The 15404-nt window shown below is 40.3% G+C and overlaps 1 protein-coding gene across 7 annotated transcripts in view; it reads left to right on the top strand.

The window, feature by feature from the left end:
- Positions 1-15404, top strand: part of SHANK2 (SH3 and multiple ankyrin repeat domains 2) — a 339643-nt gene that overhangs the window by 178359 nt on the left and 145880 nt on the right. For all 7 annotated transcript variants that reach the window (XM_088668511.1, XM_088668485.1, XM_088668502.1 and 4 more), the window contains one exon: positions 3076-3151. In XM_088668511.1, coding sequence (XP_088524637.1) covers positions 3076-3151 — 76 coding nt within the window. The remainder of the gene's footprint in view (positions 1-3075; positions 3152-15404) is intronic.

The following is a 15404-nucleotide window of genomic DNA, read 5'->3' as shown; positions in this document are numbered from 1 at the left end:
ATGGCCAGCTAGTTTTCTATAAATGTTCCATCTCAGATGTTGCTCATTGAACCATTCCAACTTTAGGGTTAACAAGAGTTCAAAATTTAAGAACAGGAGCAAATACAGCAGTACATTTTTAGCTATATAGTTAATGTATCTTTTGAAGATGTAAATCTGGTTTCCTTTCAAGTTAAAAATATTTGTTCCCTAAAGGAATGGCATGCTCTTGTGTGTGTTTTAAGAGCAGTATTCTAGCTTTCAATAGGTTAATATGACTGTGTCTGAGAATTTATTAGGGTGACGCTTACTGTATTGGTAAGATGTTTAGCCAGCAACATACTAATGTAAATTACTCATTATTCACAATAATTTCTCTGAAATCTGCTTACTTTGGAACAAGGAACTGCAGAATGTTGTGTACTTGCTATAAGAGTAGAAAACTGAGAAGGTGGGGGGAATGTTTGAATCACATTGTGGGTCAGCTGCTTAACACATCATGTGACATCAGACTGGATAAATTTAGAGTGAGGTGGGGGTGGGGAAAGGATTATGGTAATGTAATTACATGTCTGACATCAATTTTTTAAAAACCTACTAGGTTGACACTTCTACAATCTGGCTCAATTTCCCCAGACTTCTGAAAGACAATGGAAATGGGACGATCCAGGATTTTAGTGTAGCTATCATTAAACAACAGCATGCCCTTTCCCTCTTCCAAAAAAAATCCAGACAAACTGCAACTCACAAAATGTAGGAGCAGATGGGGGTGGGTAGGGAGGGGAGAGGAAGTTTCATTGTAAAGGCAGAAGTCCTTACGTTATACAAACCCTTTTCCTTTGAGGCATTTTTGCTAACAGGCTTTTGGAGTCGGTTATCTGAACAAATGCCCCAGATTACTCATCATTATAGATTATCAATCCCCACTTTAGTGATTCTAAATACATGGTATGGTCAAAATGTAAAATGCAAGAATGAACAATTGACTGCTAATCTGTTGATGACAAGACTGTCACATGCTTTTGGAAGCGCTTGGAAGAAACCAAGGCAGGAATTTGGAATGGAAAAAAAAAGCATGGCTGACAGTTATCTCAGAAACGCTAACCCAAAAAGTCCATTTTGACAGAGAACTGACAAAAAGGAGCACATTTTATCCAGTTTTGTTTAATTTTTATAAAATACGTAAATAAGAGGACGGTGGCCCCAAATACACCAGCAAGATACGCAAGCTTGTGGAATTCTTCACATGAAGGAGACTTGATATCTGAATTCAGTGAAACAGTATCTCTGGAACTCTATCCTGCATCTTCATGCTCCTGTGAAAAGAGACGGAATAATTAGTACAGGCATTGATCATTGTTTAATTTTTCTTTGACTTAACTGTGTTGCGATTTTTGAGATTCTTCGATATCTTTGTCATGATTTTTTAACCCTGTCCTTTTCGAAAACCCTTCATAAGAAATTATATTTAAAAATACCACACAGCTTCTGAAGTTGCTTTCCATTTTAAGAGAGTTCCCTTATTTCCGTCCCTGCCCCCCTTCATTATCTCTTTGCATCTCCATTTAATGGGAGAGATTGGAAGTACTATGTACTATGAATCCAAGAGCTATGTACTATTGTCTCATCCTTTTGATTGTGTGGGCCCCCTCCCCCTCCCCACCCCACCCCCTGCTACAGTAATCTACAGTGTCCTGCAAATGCATTTAAAGGAAGTTTGAAATTAACCCTGTGGAATGCTTGCTTTATACATGTTAGGTAGCTGAGCAGTACTGCTTCTAACTACATGTTGCGTTTGCTCCCACCCACTTTCAGTACGATAATAGAAGGGTGAGATCATACCTTAGAAATTACTTTGCTGCTGCAACCAATTCCTCCAAAGAGTCAAATAATAATTTTAGAGTTTACAGGTTTTGTCAGGGTTAATACAGTGGGTGAGTGGAGTTTCACCTTAAAGACTGGCCATTGTGTGACTCCACACTTTAAAACAAGTGATGGCAAACTCAGCTGGACGCAGCTGAGAATTAGCCTGATACTTATGAGCTTTCTTCAAGAGCTTTCAGGAAAAAAAGCTTGCCTCCCCTGGGAGATCTCTCCTCACTAATATTGTTGGCACGTGTACCAGCATGTGATGTGCATAACTATGTTGCCTTATCACTTTCACACAGCTCCTAAAACTTCCTTCCATTATTTTATTTTTTGCGGGGCGGGGGCATGGACTCTAATCTGAACTCACACATAACTGTGCAAAAACCTTCAAACCTGTGTTTTAAAGCTATCCCCGCAGGACAGAGAAGGTCCTGAGCAAAGGAGTTGTGCCAAGGTAACTCTTGGACTCAGGCATACCATTCTGTAAATCCTCCACCTAGTCCATAAGAGGCCATACCTCTCTGCCTTAAGGAGTCATATGGGATGAGGGAATGCTAAAGTGGTCCCCCTTTTTACAACAAGCTCCGTTGAGCCTTAAAAACCAACCTTTTGGGCTTTTGCCTTGACTGTGGAAATGCTCAGGCCACGCAGAAGCTGTGAGTAGTGCACTCTAGTTTGGGTCAAAAATTCAAGGATATTTTACAATAATGCTCCCTTTTATGTGTTATAGCATGTCTCTCTAACATAATTTACTGCATATTTAATTTTTAGGTACGATTTGGAATTTCTTTTTATAGATTTCTGTATAAATATTTATAAAAACAAGTACCGTATATTCCGGCGTATAAGATGACTGGGCGTATAAGACGACCCCCAACTTTTCCAGTTAAAATATATTAAAATATAGAGTTTGGGATATACTCGCCGTATAAGAAATACAACCCGGCGTATAAGACAACCCCTGACTTTTGAGAAGATTTTCCTGGGTTAAAAAGTAGTCTTATATGCAGGAATATACAGTAAGTGTAGTATTTGTAGGAGCCTAAATTAATATAAGTAAATATTGGGACAACAGCACTGAGAAGAGGCAGCAGTCTCTCCCTCCCATCCCTACCCGCATAAAAAGAAAAAAGTTTAATGGTAATTTATGAACCAAGAGAGCACATGATGATTTGTCTTGACAATTGAAAGTTTTTATTAAGTATATTCTGTCTTCATTTTGAACAGAAACTCGAGCAGACAGAACAAAGAAATTGTTTAGACACTATACTGTTGGATCATATGACAGCTTTGATGCTTCAAGGTAAGAGATTGCATTTTTTTCATACTTGAAATATTTTTAAGTGTTGACTTGGTGTTCAAAAAGGAGTGAGCACCCTCAACTTCCCTTCTGTCTCAAAGCTATTTTTGTTCTATCATGCATTTCACTAGAATAGAGAGCAGCCAAACACCTTTCAAAAGAAAACAAAGATTTATCCCAGTATGTACTGTACTCTAAATTGTCTTGTTTGGTTGAACCCAAGGCACTTGTGTTACCAAGGCATTCTCTTCCCTCACCAGGGCACTAATGGCTTGAGGCCTTGTGGGGTACACTTTTGTCACTTCTAGTTATGATGTCTGGGGGATCATCTTTGGGTGGTCTCTTACTCATGACCGTTGGATGTTTAAGAAAGTTGCTCCTCTGTAGGAATCCATATGAGGAACAAAAATATAGGCCCTACAGTTCTACTCCCATTGTTTTGTCAAAGAGCTGCCTTTCATTTCAAGATGCTTCCCTTTTTTGTTTTTCCTCTTCTGTCAGTTCTCCTTTTTCGGCTTGCATCCTAATGCCAATTGAAATAATTCAGTTTATGTACAGCAGGATATGCTTCTTTTGCTGGCATTCTATCAATCTTAGCCTAAGAGGCCCCATTGATTAGTCCCTATTACTTCACATGTGTATTTTTGGGTTGCAGCAACCACATAATAATAGAAGCAAGAGAACGTGCTTCAGATTCTGCAACTTGAGCGATGTACATGTATTTGAGTAAATTAAATTGAAATTAATTGTGATTGTTTGACAAATTGTAATTCAGCTGAAGTTGTTACTATATGTATTTAGTTGGAGCACAGGACATGCATGTGGCTTATTGCATAATGCAGGTGGGCTGAACAAAGCATTTCTTGTCACATTTTCTTTCAGTGGGCTTTTATTGTACTATAATTGTAGAATTCTTTGATTCTCCCCCTCCTGAAATTGCAGTATACAGTCATACCTCAGAAGCTGAACGGAATCCATTCTGGAAGTCCGTTTGACTTCCAAAATGTTCAAAAACCAAGGTGCGGCTTCCGATTGGTTCCCGAGTGTGCAGACACGCCAGAAACAATAGCGGAAGCTGCACCAGATGTTGGGCTTCCAAAAAAAAGTTTGAAAACCGGAACACTCACTTCCAGTTTTTGATAGTTCGGGAGCCGGAATGTTCAACTCCCAAGGCGTTCAGGAGCCGAGGTACGACTGTACACACATTTTAATAAATAAATATATTAACAGCAGCATTTGCACATAGAAGCAAACACTTTAAGACTGTGTTTTCAAAAGCAGACTGTGAAGGCTTTCATGAAACTGGGACTGTGGGCAACTCTGGCAGAAAATAGCAACAAATACACATCACATGGGAAACATTTTGAATTGGCTAACACCAGCTTAGAAGGAGTCAAACTCCTCAAAGCTATCAGCTGATTGCATTTGGAGGGGGGTGCAGACAGAACAAAATATTATGCATTATGAAAGGAATGTTAAACAATACAAATGCTGCTGGGTGTCTAGATATGCTACCGGTAAGTGTTTGATCATGTCATGGAATGTAATTTTGGGCCCCCTCCCATCTAGGAAGAGAGACAACAGAAATGGAAAAAATGCTGAGGAAGAGAGGCAGAAATGTTCAAATATATTGAAAGCCAAAAAAAAGTTTGTCAGGATAAAATTTCCTATTTTAGAGAAGAGATCCAGATGTCAAAACTAATACAGTTTATGCATAATACAATGTTTTCAACAACCTGGATTCTTGTAAGACAATGGAAGGTTTACGCTTCATTGTTACCATTTGTAGTAACAAATCCCTGGGAGCTAGTTATAATTTGCTGCTACCTGGAACTGTTAACTATGTATTGGAGGGACAGTTTGGTTTATAATATTCCCTCAGATATTTCCAACCATCACTAAGTTATTGCATTCACTGTTTTGAGCTATCAAAACTGCAGTATAAAGATCTGGTAATAATAGAAATTTCATGCTGAGCAAATGTGCAGTGTCTGGATTTCAGCCAGTTTATTCACATACCAATCACTTCATCTGTGGTGCTTCTTAATGTTTGAAAAGAGATACACATTACAGTCTGTGATAGGTTTGTGTGACTACTTGAGCAGTCAATTTACCACCCCCAAAGTGGTAAACTTGTATGTGTGGCAAAACAAGTTACCTAGGGGAGTTTCCTAATTGGCAATTTTAGCATTCGGACTAGTGGGATGATGTTGTTCATAGGCTCTTGGTTTCGCCCAAATTTTCTTTCTGACTAGTAGCTGTTGCCTGAAAAGCACACAACTCTGCATTTCATTTGATTTCTTCAAAAATGCACTTGGTGTACAAACAAAATATGACACAGGAAGTTGGGAAGCCAATGTTATAAGGCTTTGTTGTTAATTGTCTAGAGTCTTGGGGAATAAATTGTACTATATTTGTATTTGAACCCAAGGACCTGTGAATAAGTCATACAGTTTTCTGCTCTTGTTTCCTTGGAGAGATTGTCTCATGTTTCATTCTAAGTCTTGTCCTTTTTTTTTTTGCATGCTATGTGTCTTTCCACAGCCTTAATTAAAAAAATCCCTTCAGTAGCACCTTAAAGACCAACTAAGTTTTTATTTTGGTATGAGCTTTCGTGTGCATGCACACTTCTTCAGATACACTGAAACAGAAGTAACCAGACCCTTATGTATATTCAGAGGGTGGGTGGGGGGTGATGGGAATGGGTGATGGGCTGATAGGAGTGGTAAACCTATTGATGACTGTTAACGACTGTTAATGACTGCAATTGGTCTTGCGAAAAAGCAAGGGCTGAGGTGCTAAAGAAAGCTTGATCATGTATAATGAGATAAGAATCCTATGCCTCTGTTCATGCCAGGTGTCTCCATGGTTTTAAGCTTGGTAATGAGTTGCAATTCAGCAACTTCTCTTTCCAGTCTGTTCCTGAAAATTTTCTGTAATAAAACAGCTGCTTTGAGATCTTGTATAGAATGTCCTGGGAGATGGAAGTGTTCTCCTACTGGTTTCTCTGTCTTGTGATTCCTGATGTCAGATTTATGTCCATTTATCCTTTGGCGTAGGGTTTGGCCTGTTTGTCCAATATAGAGAGCTGAAGGGCACTGTTGGCATTTGATGGCATACACAATGTTAGAAGATGAGCAATTAAATAGATCTTAGATGGTATGTTTGATGTTGTTGGGGCCAGTAATGGTGTTATCCGGGTGTATGTGGCAGCAAAGTTGGCATCTGGGTTTATTGCAGGCTCTGGTACCAGTGTCCATGTTAAGTCTGGTGGTTGTATTATTGTGGGTGAGGAGTTGTTTAAGATTGGGTGGCTGTCTGTAGGCAATGAAAGGTCTTCCTCCCAGAGCTTGAGAAAGGGAGCTGTCATTGTCCAGGAGAGGCTGTAGATCTCTGATGATGTGTTGTACTGTTTTAACTTGGGAGCTGTATGTGATGACTAGTGGTGTTCTGTTATTTTCTTTTTTGGGTCTGTCTTGCAGCAGGTTCTCTCTAGGTATCAGTCTGGCTCTGTTGATCTGTTGTTTAACTTCATCAGGTGGATATTTTAGTTCTAAAAAGGTTTGCTGTAGATCTCTTAGGTGAGATTCTCTGTCTGTAGAGTTGGAACAGTTTCCACAGCCTGTTTTGGATAGTTAGTACTTTTGCACATTTTAAAATTAAGGCAATTTAAAAATTGTACAATTGGTATTCCAATGACTGCAGAGAGTTGTACAGCCACTGCTGTTTTTTATATGATGAGATAATTTAAGGCCTGGTGGAGAAAAGAAACTGTCAGGTCTTTGAAACTAAGTTGGGAGGAAGTGTTTTAGTACTGTTCTATTGTTGGGCTGTATGGAGACCTTGCTCAGTTATAAGGGCAGTGCAAAAGAACTTCCTCAAGAGAGGCCTGATGCCTAGTGCAATGCTCAGAACTAGGGTGTTATAGTTCTGCTATTGGCAGCTTAGTAAAGGATTTCAATAGTTTCTGCTGTTTTTCCTTGGCCAGAAGGGGGCAGAGAAAGGACAGTGTATCTTGTGACACGATTGGAGTGGATTTCTAGGACAGGAAGGTGGAAAACATGTAGGGAATTGTACTCACATTTACCACTGGTGTCGTCTTAGGCTGTGTTCACACTCCTGATTACTATGGATTCATTGCATTTCCAGTGCTGGGGTTTTATGCAGTGTTTACACAATGTTATCCAAAATGCATATGTACCTTGCACTTGGTTATAAAATACTACGGTTTGATGCGTTGTTTCTCAAACCAGCTTCACACTGATTGGAGTTCTTAAGCCGTTCCTAATTTGTCTCTAGCCAAGGTGTGGATACGTTGGCATAGTGTATAAACATCTCCACCTCATCAACAACACCTGGTGTGTACACAACTAGAAACCTTTTGAAGCTGATGTGAACATCAGTTGGTATCATCCTTGTTGTTAAATTGTGTCAAAGTGGCTTGTGGGGGGATGGTGCTTTTGTAACACTGGCTGACTGGTTGGATGGGTGACAAAATATGGAAAAAATGAGTGTGCTACACACCATTTCCAACTACAGTTCAAAATGAGTAATGATGAGCTGGCCTGTCTGTAAGTCAAACCACCCTTAAATGTAATCAAGATTTCAGCCATCCTTTTTCCATGTTACCTGGTGATTTATACAAAAACCAAAAACCAAAAAACTAGATTTTGATAAATGTCTGTTTCTCCTGCCTGGTTAGAAACAACGTTCTCAGCAGTAGATTCCCATTAAGCAGAGAGTGGATGGTGGTGGGTCCAATCATAGCTTTGCTACAAAATTTTGAATTTGAATTAGCTTTCACTAATTTACCATGTGTACACACCTCACCATTTGGCAGTCCTCTGGGCATGCATATTACTGTAATGAAGAAAATAACTGTAATGAAGCATTCTCACTTTTGCTTGGATCGGTCTCAGCCTGGGGTACCTGAGGGTGTGGACAGGAAGATGTGACTTGTTCATCCTGAAGACAGTCTAGGACTCTAGGTGAATGTCTAATTGAATCCAGTTCCAGTCAGTGTTGCCAAGTGCCTTCTTAGAATTTGTGATTTTCACCCCATCCCAAAGCTTGGTATATCATACTTGTTGGATGTGAAGCTGGGACTTAACTCTTCCACCTGGCTCTGTGCCCCATCTCTCATGATATCTGCGCTATTTTCAGCATAGGCAGTTGCTATGGGATGGGAAGAAAAGAGGGAAACCTGGATTTTTGTTCTTTTTATATGCGAATATATAAGCATGTGTACTTTCACACAGACATTACTTTTCAAAAGTGGGGCTCAAAATATAGGCTTAGCTACTATCACTATTACTGGTATATACAGTGTTAGAAACTGAGATATGAAAGCTAGGAGCTAAATAGCACCTTAAACCTACGTTATAGGTGCAACAACAGAATGTCTAGGAGTGCTTTTTATAACAAGAATACAAAGCTGAAAACGAATGAACTGCAACTAAAATATTATGTTGATTTTTCACATGGTCTAGTCCTTCCCCTGCCCACCCACTAATATTCTTAAGAGGGTCTCTTCTCCAATCTTCAGAGAGTAGCTAGAAGTGAGGAGGAAGAAAAAGGTCCTTCTTTCCTTCCACTCTGCAGTTTTAATCTGAAGTCTTAGGCGTGGTACTGCACCCAGAGCTCAGAAACTGCTCATGCTAATGAAATACCCTGTCGCGGCTTCCGGTCTAGCGCCAGCGCCGTCCGGTGGGGTTTGCTTCGAGCTCCGAGGCAGCCCGTCTTTGCGAGGGGGGGGGAAGCAGCGGGAGCGACGCTGCACCCCATAGAACCCAGTGTCGAGCGTCACTGGGGCAAATGCTCAGCGGAGCCCCAATTCCGACTCCCTAGCTCGCCGGTATGCCCTAATAAGAGCGCCGGTGCAGGAAAGGTTGTAGTCGTGGGGGCCATCTTGAGCATGATCGTTGCCCTCGCGGAGAGAAGCTCCGAACCGGAGGTGGAGAGCGCTGGATACTTTTTAAAGAAGGACTGAAAAGATTGGGAACTGTGAGTAAAAGGACCTAAAAATTTTTTAATTGACTTTTAATTTGGAACGGGGGTGAGACTTAAAAACGGAAGCCGATCTTCCCCCGCTGATGTAAAGAAGAAGCAGTAAAAGGAGAATTACCCGATGCCAGGGAAAGGAAGCTTGCTGCCTAAGCAATTCCAAGGATTAAAAAAAAAAATTCTCCCCCAGAGGCAGGGCAAAGGGGGAGAACTGTATTAAGGCTGGAAAACCCCTGCAAACAGTGGAATCTAAAGAGACAAGCCCCTCCCCCTCCATTCCGAAAGCGGCAACCCGGACATAACAGCAAGCGGACGGGGAGGACATAAAAGAAATAGTGGAATGGACTTTTAGAGGAATGGACTTAATGCATCCAGTTGGCAGAAATCGGTACAGTCACAATTGGTGACCACTTCCTGTTATTCAAGTTCTGCTCTGTCCTTGAAGAGTTGGTGAAAATGTCAACAATGGACTATGCACCTGGTTTCCAGAGAAAAGTCATGAGACTCTTGTGGGAAATAAAAATCAGCATGGATAAGACTCAACAGCAAATGGAAATAATAAATCAGGATGTACAGAAACAGGATATAAGTGAATCAACAGTAAAAGAGGAGGATAGGACACATGAATCGAACCATAATTCAATCAAAGAAGACGAGGATGGTGCAGATATGCAAGATGAGAAAGATCAAATTGGGATTTGGAATACCCCCCCTTTTGAAGGGGTGGAACAAGAGCTGTTTGAGGAGAAGAAAACGCACAAGGAAAACAATGTGCAAACAAGATGGGAACATTGGGGGGAGGCCAGAGACATTTGGGTTGTAAAATATGTTAAGAAAGGGGAGGGATGAAGGAGGATGGAATATATATTATTTACTAGGATGGATAAAAAGGGATTGAAAACTGGATTGCTGACTTTGGAACTTGTTGGAATGGAAGGGAATAGCCGTGATCGGGGGAGGAGGAGGGAAAATTGAGAATAATCGATAAATTAAAGATTGGGAAGGTAAAAAGGATTTAAAATATAAGGATGCCCTTGGAAGAAAATTGTGGCAAGGGAGGGAACAAAATTGTATGTTTGTTAGAATTAGGATGTAATAGTAATTGGTAGCATCAGAAAGATGGTTTAGGCAAGATGATTTGTAACGGTTGGGTGCTTTCCCCCACTTGTCGGTCGTCCCCGGGCTGGGGGCTCCTGGTGGCAGAGGGGGCTTCTGGGGTGGGGGGGACGGGGAGGGGGGAGGGATCCAATTGGAAAAAGAATCACTTCCTTGCCTCTTTCCGTCCTCTGGGACTCTTCGTGGCAGGAGGGGTTCTGGGGGACGGGAGAGGGAGGAGGTGAGAATTGGGAATAAAAGAGAAATTATTAAAGAATATGGATAGTATAGTAATATAAGATTGGAAAGATTAAAAATAGAATGAGGACTATGATAAGAAAACTGTAAAATATGATTCAAAAATGAAAATCAGATAGAGGGGAGATCGGGGAAGCCCACATAAAAACAATGTTTATGGAAAAATGATTAGTTAATAATATTTTTCTTTTATCTTTTTCTTTTTCTTATTTTTTCTTCTTCCTTTTTTTTCTTTCTTTTTTCTTTCTTTTCTTTTTTTTTTTTTTGAGTGTGTATTAAGATTGAATAGATGGTTGGATGGATACCCACTTGCGTCCCTCCTGCAAACCTGGAGCCTCTTTGTGGCAGGGGGGGGGGGTTTCCTGGGGTGGGAGGGAGGAGTGGGGAGAAATCCAATCATAAAATGAACCACTGCGAATGCCCGTTTTCCAGGGGATCCTCTTGTGGGAGGAGAGGGCTCTTGGAGGGTGGACAGAAGTAGGTGGAAAATATGTTATGTTTGTTTCTGTATTTTGAGTGTGTGTGTGTGTTTTACTATGCAAAAATCAATAAAATATCATTTTAAAAAAAAATGAAATACCCTGTCGCAAAATGCACCTAGAACAATGGGAGTTTCGAACACTGATGGTGTGTGTGTGTGTGTGTGTGTGTGTGTGTGTGTGTGTTATTACTACTACTGTCTGCTAACTGCATTGTTATAAAATGCTATCTGAATGCTTACAATACAACATCATAGGGATATGCCTGTAGAGAGAACTGGTGCTATTTAAATATGGCTTAAAATCTGTTCTCCGTATCTCTTTAGACTCCTTTTTCTAGATTTGGTATTTTATCTGAATTTTCACAATCTTGCATTTCTTTATATTTTGTGAGATAATATCTGCTCAATTATAATCAGTTGTATTATATGTGACAATCATTTTCTTCACCAGTTTCTTCACCAGTTCATTTCTGTGGACTCAGTTAGAATGCCAGGCTCTAGGACCATTTCCAATGGTCCATGATAAAGTGGCAGTGTAACTCTGGCAAGAATGGATATAAATTTGATGAGAGAATTTTCCAATTACAACTCTTATCACTTTGATGGCATGCTTTTACACTCCTGTGCCTGTTTTCAGGAAATCTAATATGTTCTAGTTTATATCTAGGATAGTCAGTCAAGGGACTGGAATTCAGTTCTGACCAATGCTTCTTTGGATAGGCGATGGGTCAATCTCCACCTAAAGAGACAGTGATTGCACCTCAAAAAACTATCCTTGTGAAGACAAGCAGGTTATAGGCTGGTTTATAATAACCCTGTTTTGGACAGAAGCTTATTGAACCCATGTTTGTGGAGCAGTTTCAGCTTTTCCTGAAGTAAAAACCCAGTCAAAAATACTTTACTCATTTAAGACACACTCTTTTAACTACAAGAAGATAAAAGGTAAAGGTAAAGGGACCTCTGACCACTAGGTCCAGTCGTGGATGACTCTGGGGTTGCGGCGCTCATCTTGCATTATTGGCCGAGGGAGCCGGCATACAGCTTCCGGGTCATGTGGCCAGCATGACTAAGCCACTTCTGGCGAACCAGAGCAGCGCATGGAAACACTGTTTACCTTCCTGCCGAAGTGTTACTTATTTATCTACTTGCACTTTGACATGCTTTCAAACTGCTAGGTTGGCAGGAGCTGGGACCAAACAACGGGAGCTCACCCCGTTGCAGGGATTCGAAATGCCAACCTTCTGATCGGCAAGCCCTAGGCTCTGTGGTTTAACCCACAGCGCCACCCGCTTCCCCACAAGAAGATAAAATAGGCCAAAAATTTTCACTGGCTAATCTTAAGCTGTGCTGTCCTAAATCAAGTGAACTTCATAAGCAAACTTGATTCTGTTGGCATTTGTAATCATAGGATCATGTGGTTTGTCTGCATAAGCGTCAATGTATGTATTTGGTGTTTTTTGGTTGTTGTTTTTTTAAAAAATGCCAGTGTATTTTCTTCTAAAATCAACAGCGAGGGGACCACAATAACCTCCCTTATGCTTTTAGTAGAATAAAATTACATCTGGAGATCCAGGAGGGTATTATTATTATTATTATTATTATTATTATTATTATTATTATTATTATTATACCCCTTCCATCTGGCTGGGTTTGCCCAGCCACGCTGGGCAGCTTACATTACATATAAAAAACAGTAAAACGTCAAACATTAAAAACTTCCATGATACATGGCTGCCTTCAGATGTCTAATAATAATAATAATAATATATTATTTATACCCCACCCACCTGGCCGGGTTCCCCCAGCCACTCTGGGTGGCTTCGAACAAAATATTAAAATAAAGAAATCCATCAAACATTAAAAGCTTCCCTAAACAGGGCTTCTAAAAGTTAAGTCCTTGATATCTGATGGGAGGGCATTCCACAGGGCGGGCACCACTGCCGAGAAGGCCCTCTGCTTGGTTCCCCGTAACCTTGCTTTACTTAGCGAAACATACTGGGAGCCAGTGAAGATCCTGTTGGACCGCTGTTATATGGTCCCGGAGGCCACTCCCAGTCACCAGTTTAGCTGCCACATTTTATATCAGTTGGAATTTCTGAGTCACCTTCAAACGAATTGCAGTAGTCCAAGTGGGAGATAATCAGAGCATGCACCACTCTGGTGATACAGTCTGTGAGCAGGTAGGGTCTCAGCCAGTGTAACAGGTGAAGCTGGTAGACAGCAACTTTGGACACAGAATTGACCTGTGCCTCCATGGACAGCTATAAGTCCAAAATGACTCCCAGGCTGTGCACCTGGTCCTTCAGGGTCATGCCATCACCACATTGCTGGAGGCTGATAAAGCAACTGCCTATTTAGAAGGGATGTGGTTACTGAAGGCTTGGTAGGCTTCCACCTAGTCCAGTAATGCTTCTGTTCTGACTCATTCCGAACAAGTTACAGGTACATCCTGAGAAGCTTTCAGTGTCTGTCTCTACTTATCTGCTGAGCAGGTTGACTGCCTACCTTATTCTTAGCTTGACTATGTGCTTGTTTGGGATTACTTCCCTGCAGACTGCCAACCCTAAATATTGCTGTTTTCTGTAGGCTGCTAGCAACTAAAATTACAAAGCTGGATTCAGGAATACACACCTAGTGACACCTGCCTTAAAGAAATAGTAAGGTGTGTTCATATAAGTAGCATAGCTTCCTTCTTCCTTTTTGTTCAATGGAACTGGAATCTCATTTTCTACTATACTCAAGAATTTTATGTCATATACAAGTCTTCATTAATATGTGTGCGTGCAAATGAATAGCGCATCAGTGTTACACTAGTTTATGCAATATCATCTTAGTTACCTGGAACAGGTGTAGTTTCTAGGCCATTTCCCTCAACATTCCCTGGTGTTTTTGTTTCTTTAAGAAAGTTTCACATTTAAGAGATTGCATTGATAAATTGTTTTATCAAATGTTGTTTTTGAAAAAAAGGGATGCTTCTCCAATTAGAACGTTTAGTGCTTTATTATCAATCCTGTTTAAAACTGAAAATAGCATATTTTTAGCAAGGAAAATGAAAACCCTACTTTAACAGATGCAGAATTCCTCAGGTGAAACCATACCTGTAGTGTTTGCTGTGTGAAAACAGAAGCTGCACTTTCCCCCGTCCTCAATTTCAGTAATGATTTGCATTCTTTTAATAGACTTCCAAAAAAAACCATGACCCTCCCCACCCCAAAAAATACAAAATAGAGTGTGTTCCTTCTCTGTCCATATCTATGAGATTAATAGCATGTGCTTGTAATACTAGCTAGTCTTGCAGTGATATTAAAATACTTTGCTAAGGTAATACAGAATGGTTTCAGATATCCTTCAAAGCATCTGTCGCAACATGGATCCACTTTCAGCATAGGATAGGAAAAAGAGACAATATAAACAGTGTTCACTCTGTAATTTCAGCCTTTCTTTTCTATGAGCTCTAGCTGACCAAGCTTGTTTTCAGGTCAGCTGCAGCCTATAAAAAGGAACAGGCTGACACAGTATGGGATTGGGTTTTTTCCCTCCTCACATCTCATTGCATGCTGCTGTGCTGGCATCAACTCGGCTCAACCAGACCCGGGCTGCCACCAACGTCTGAAAGCATCCTTTTATTGCAACCTTAAAACTATTCCAAAGTTGTAAGAGATAATGTAGCTTTGATGGTTCTAAATAGTTTAGAGCTAGGGACTGTGTGTCTGGGGGTGGGGGTTGTTTTTAATTCAGGGTTGAATGCACTATTGGTATTCAACAAGTAATTAACATTTCCTTCCTGAATTATTTCAGTGCTACGTTCTATAGTACCAGATTGCTCAACTAGATGATCAGTGCCCAGGGAAATGCAATCAATCAAATGCAGGGTCTATATTAATCTTGAAGTCGTTAATTACTAGAATCATCCACTCATTTTTGAGTTCATTGCAAACGGGGGGGGGGGGAGCTATAAATAGACACCTCTCCACAATCCTGTAGTGGTAGAAAATGTTCTTCATGTTACAATATTTGCTCTAGAAATCACCTTAAAACAGAGTTATCTGCAACCTTCAGTTTTCTGTTTCCTACATGGATCGCATAAGATATTAATCTAAATGTGACCTTCTGTGGATGGATGTTGCAAATCCATACCAAAGATCTCTCCATTAGTTAGCTAATAGCGTATTCCAATTTGTCAGCATTTTGGAAGATATTAGTAATATTGCTTCTCCTGCAACAAGTTTATGATACAATTAAATTGTTTATATAAGAATGTTATATATATTCATATTTCATTTCCTGGAGAACTTTATGTACACTATCCCAGTATATGTTTTATAGCATCCTTTTGGCTCAGATACTTTAGGTGAAATGTTAGTTAGAATTGCTTTCCCTGTTCCTTAGTTTCGTTTTTCCTCTACACTTCATTTTATT

Source organism: Zootoca vivipara, chromosome 1, assembly GCF_965207765.1.
Source record: "Zootoca vivipara chromosome 1, rZooViv2.hap1.1, whole genome shotgun sequence".
NCBI classification, from domain to species: Eukaryota; Metazoa; Chordata; class Lepidosauria; order Squamata; family Lacertidae; genus Zootoca; species Zootoca vivipara.
Note: the sequence above shows the minus strand (reverse complement) of the source record. Positions and strands in the feature narration are given on the sequence as shown.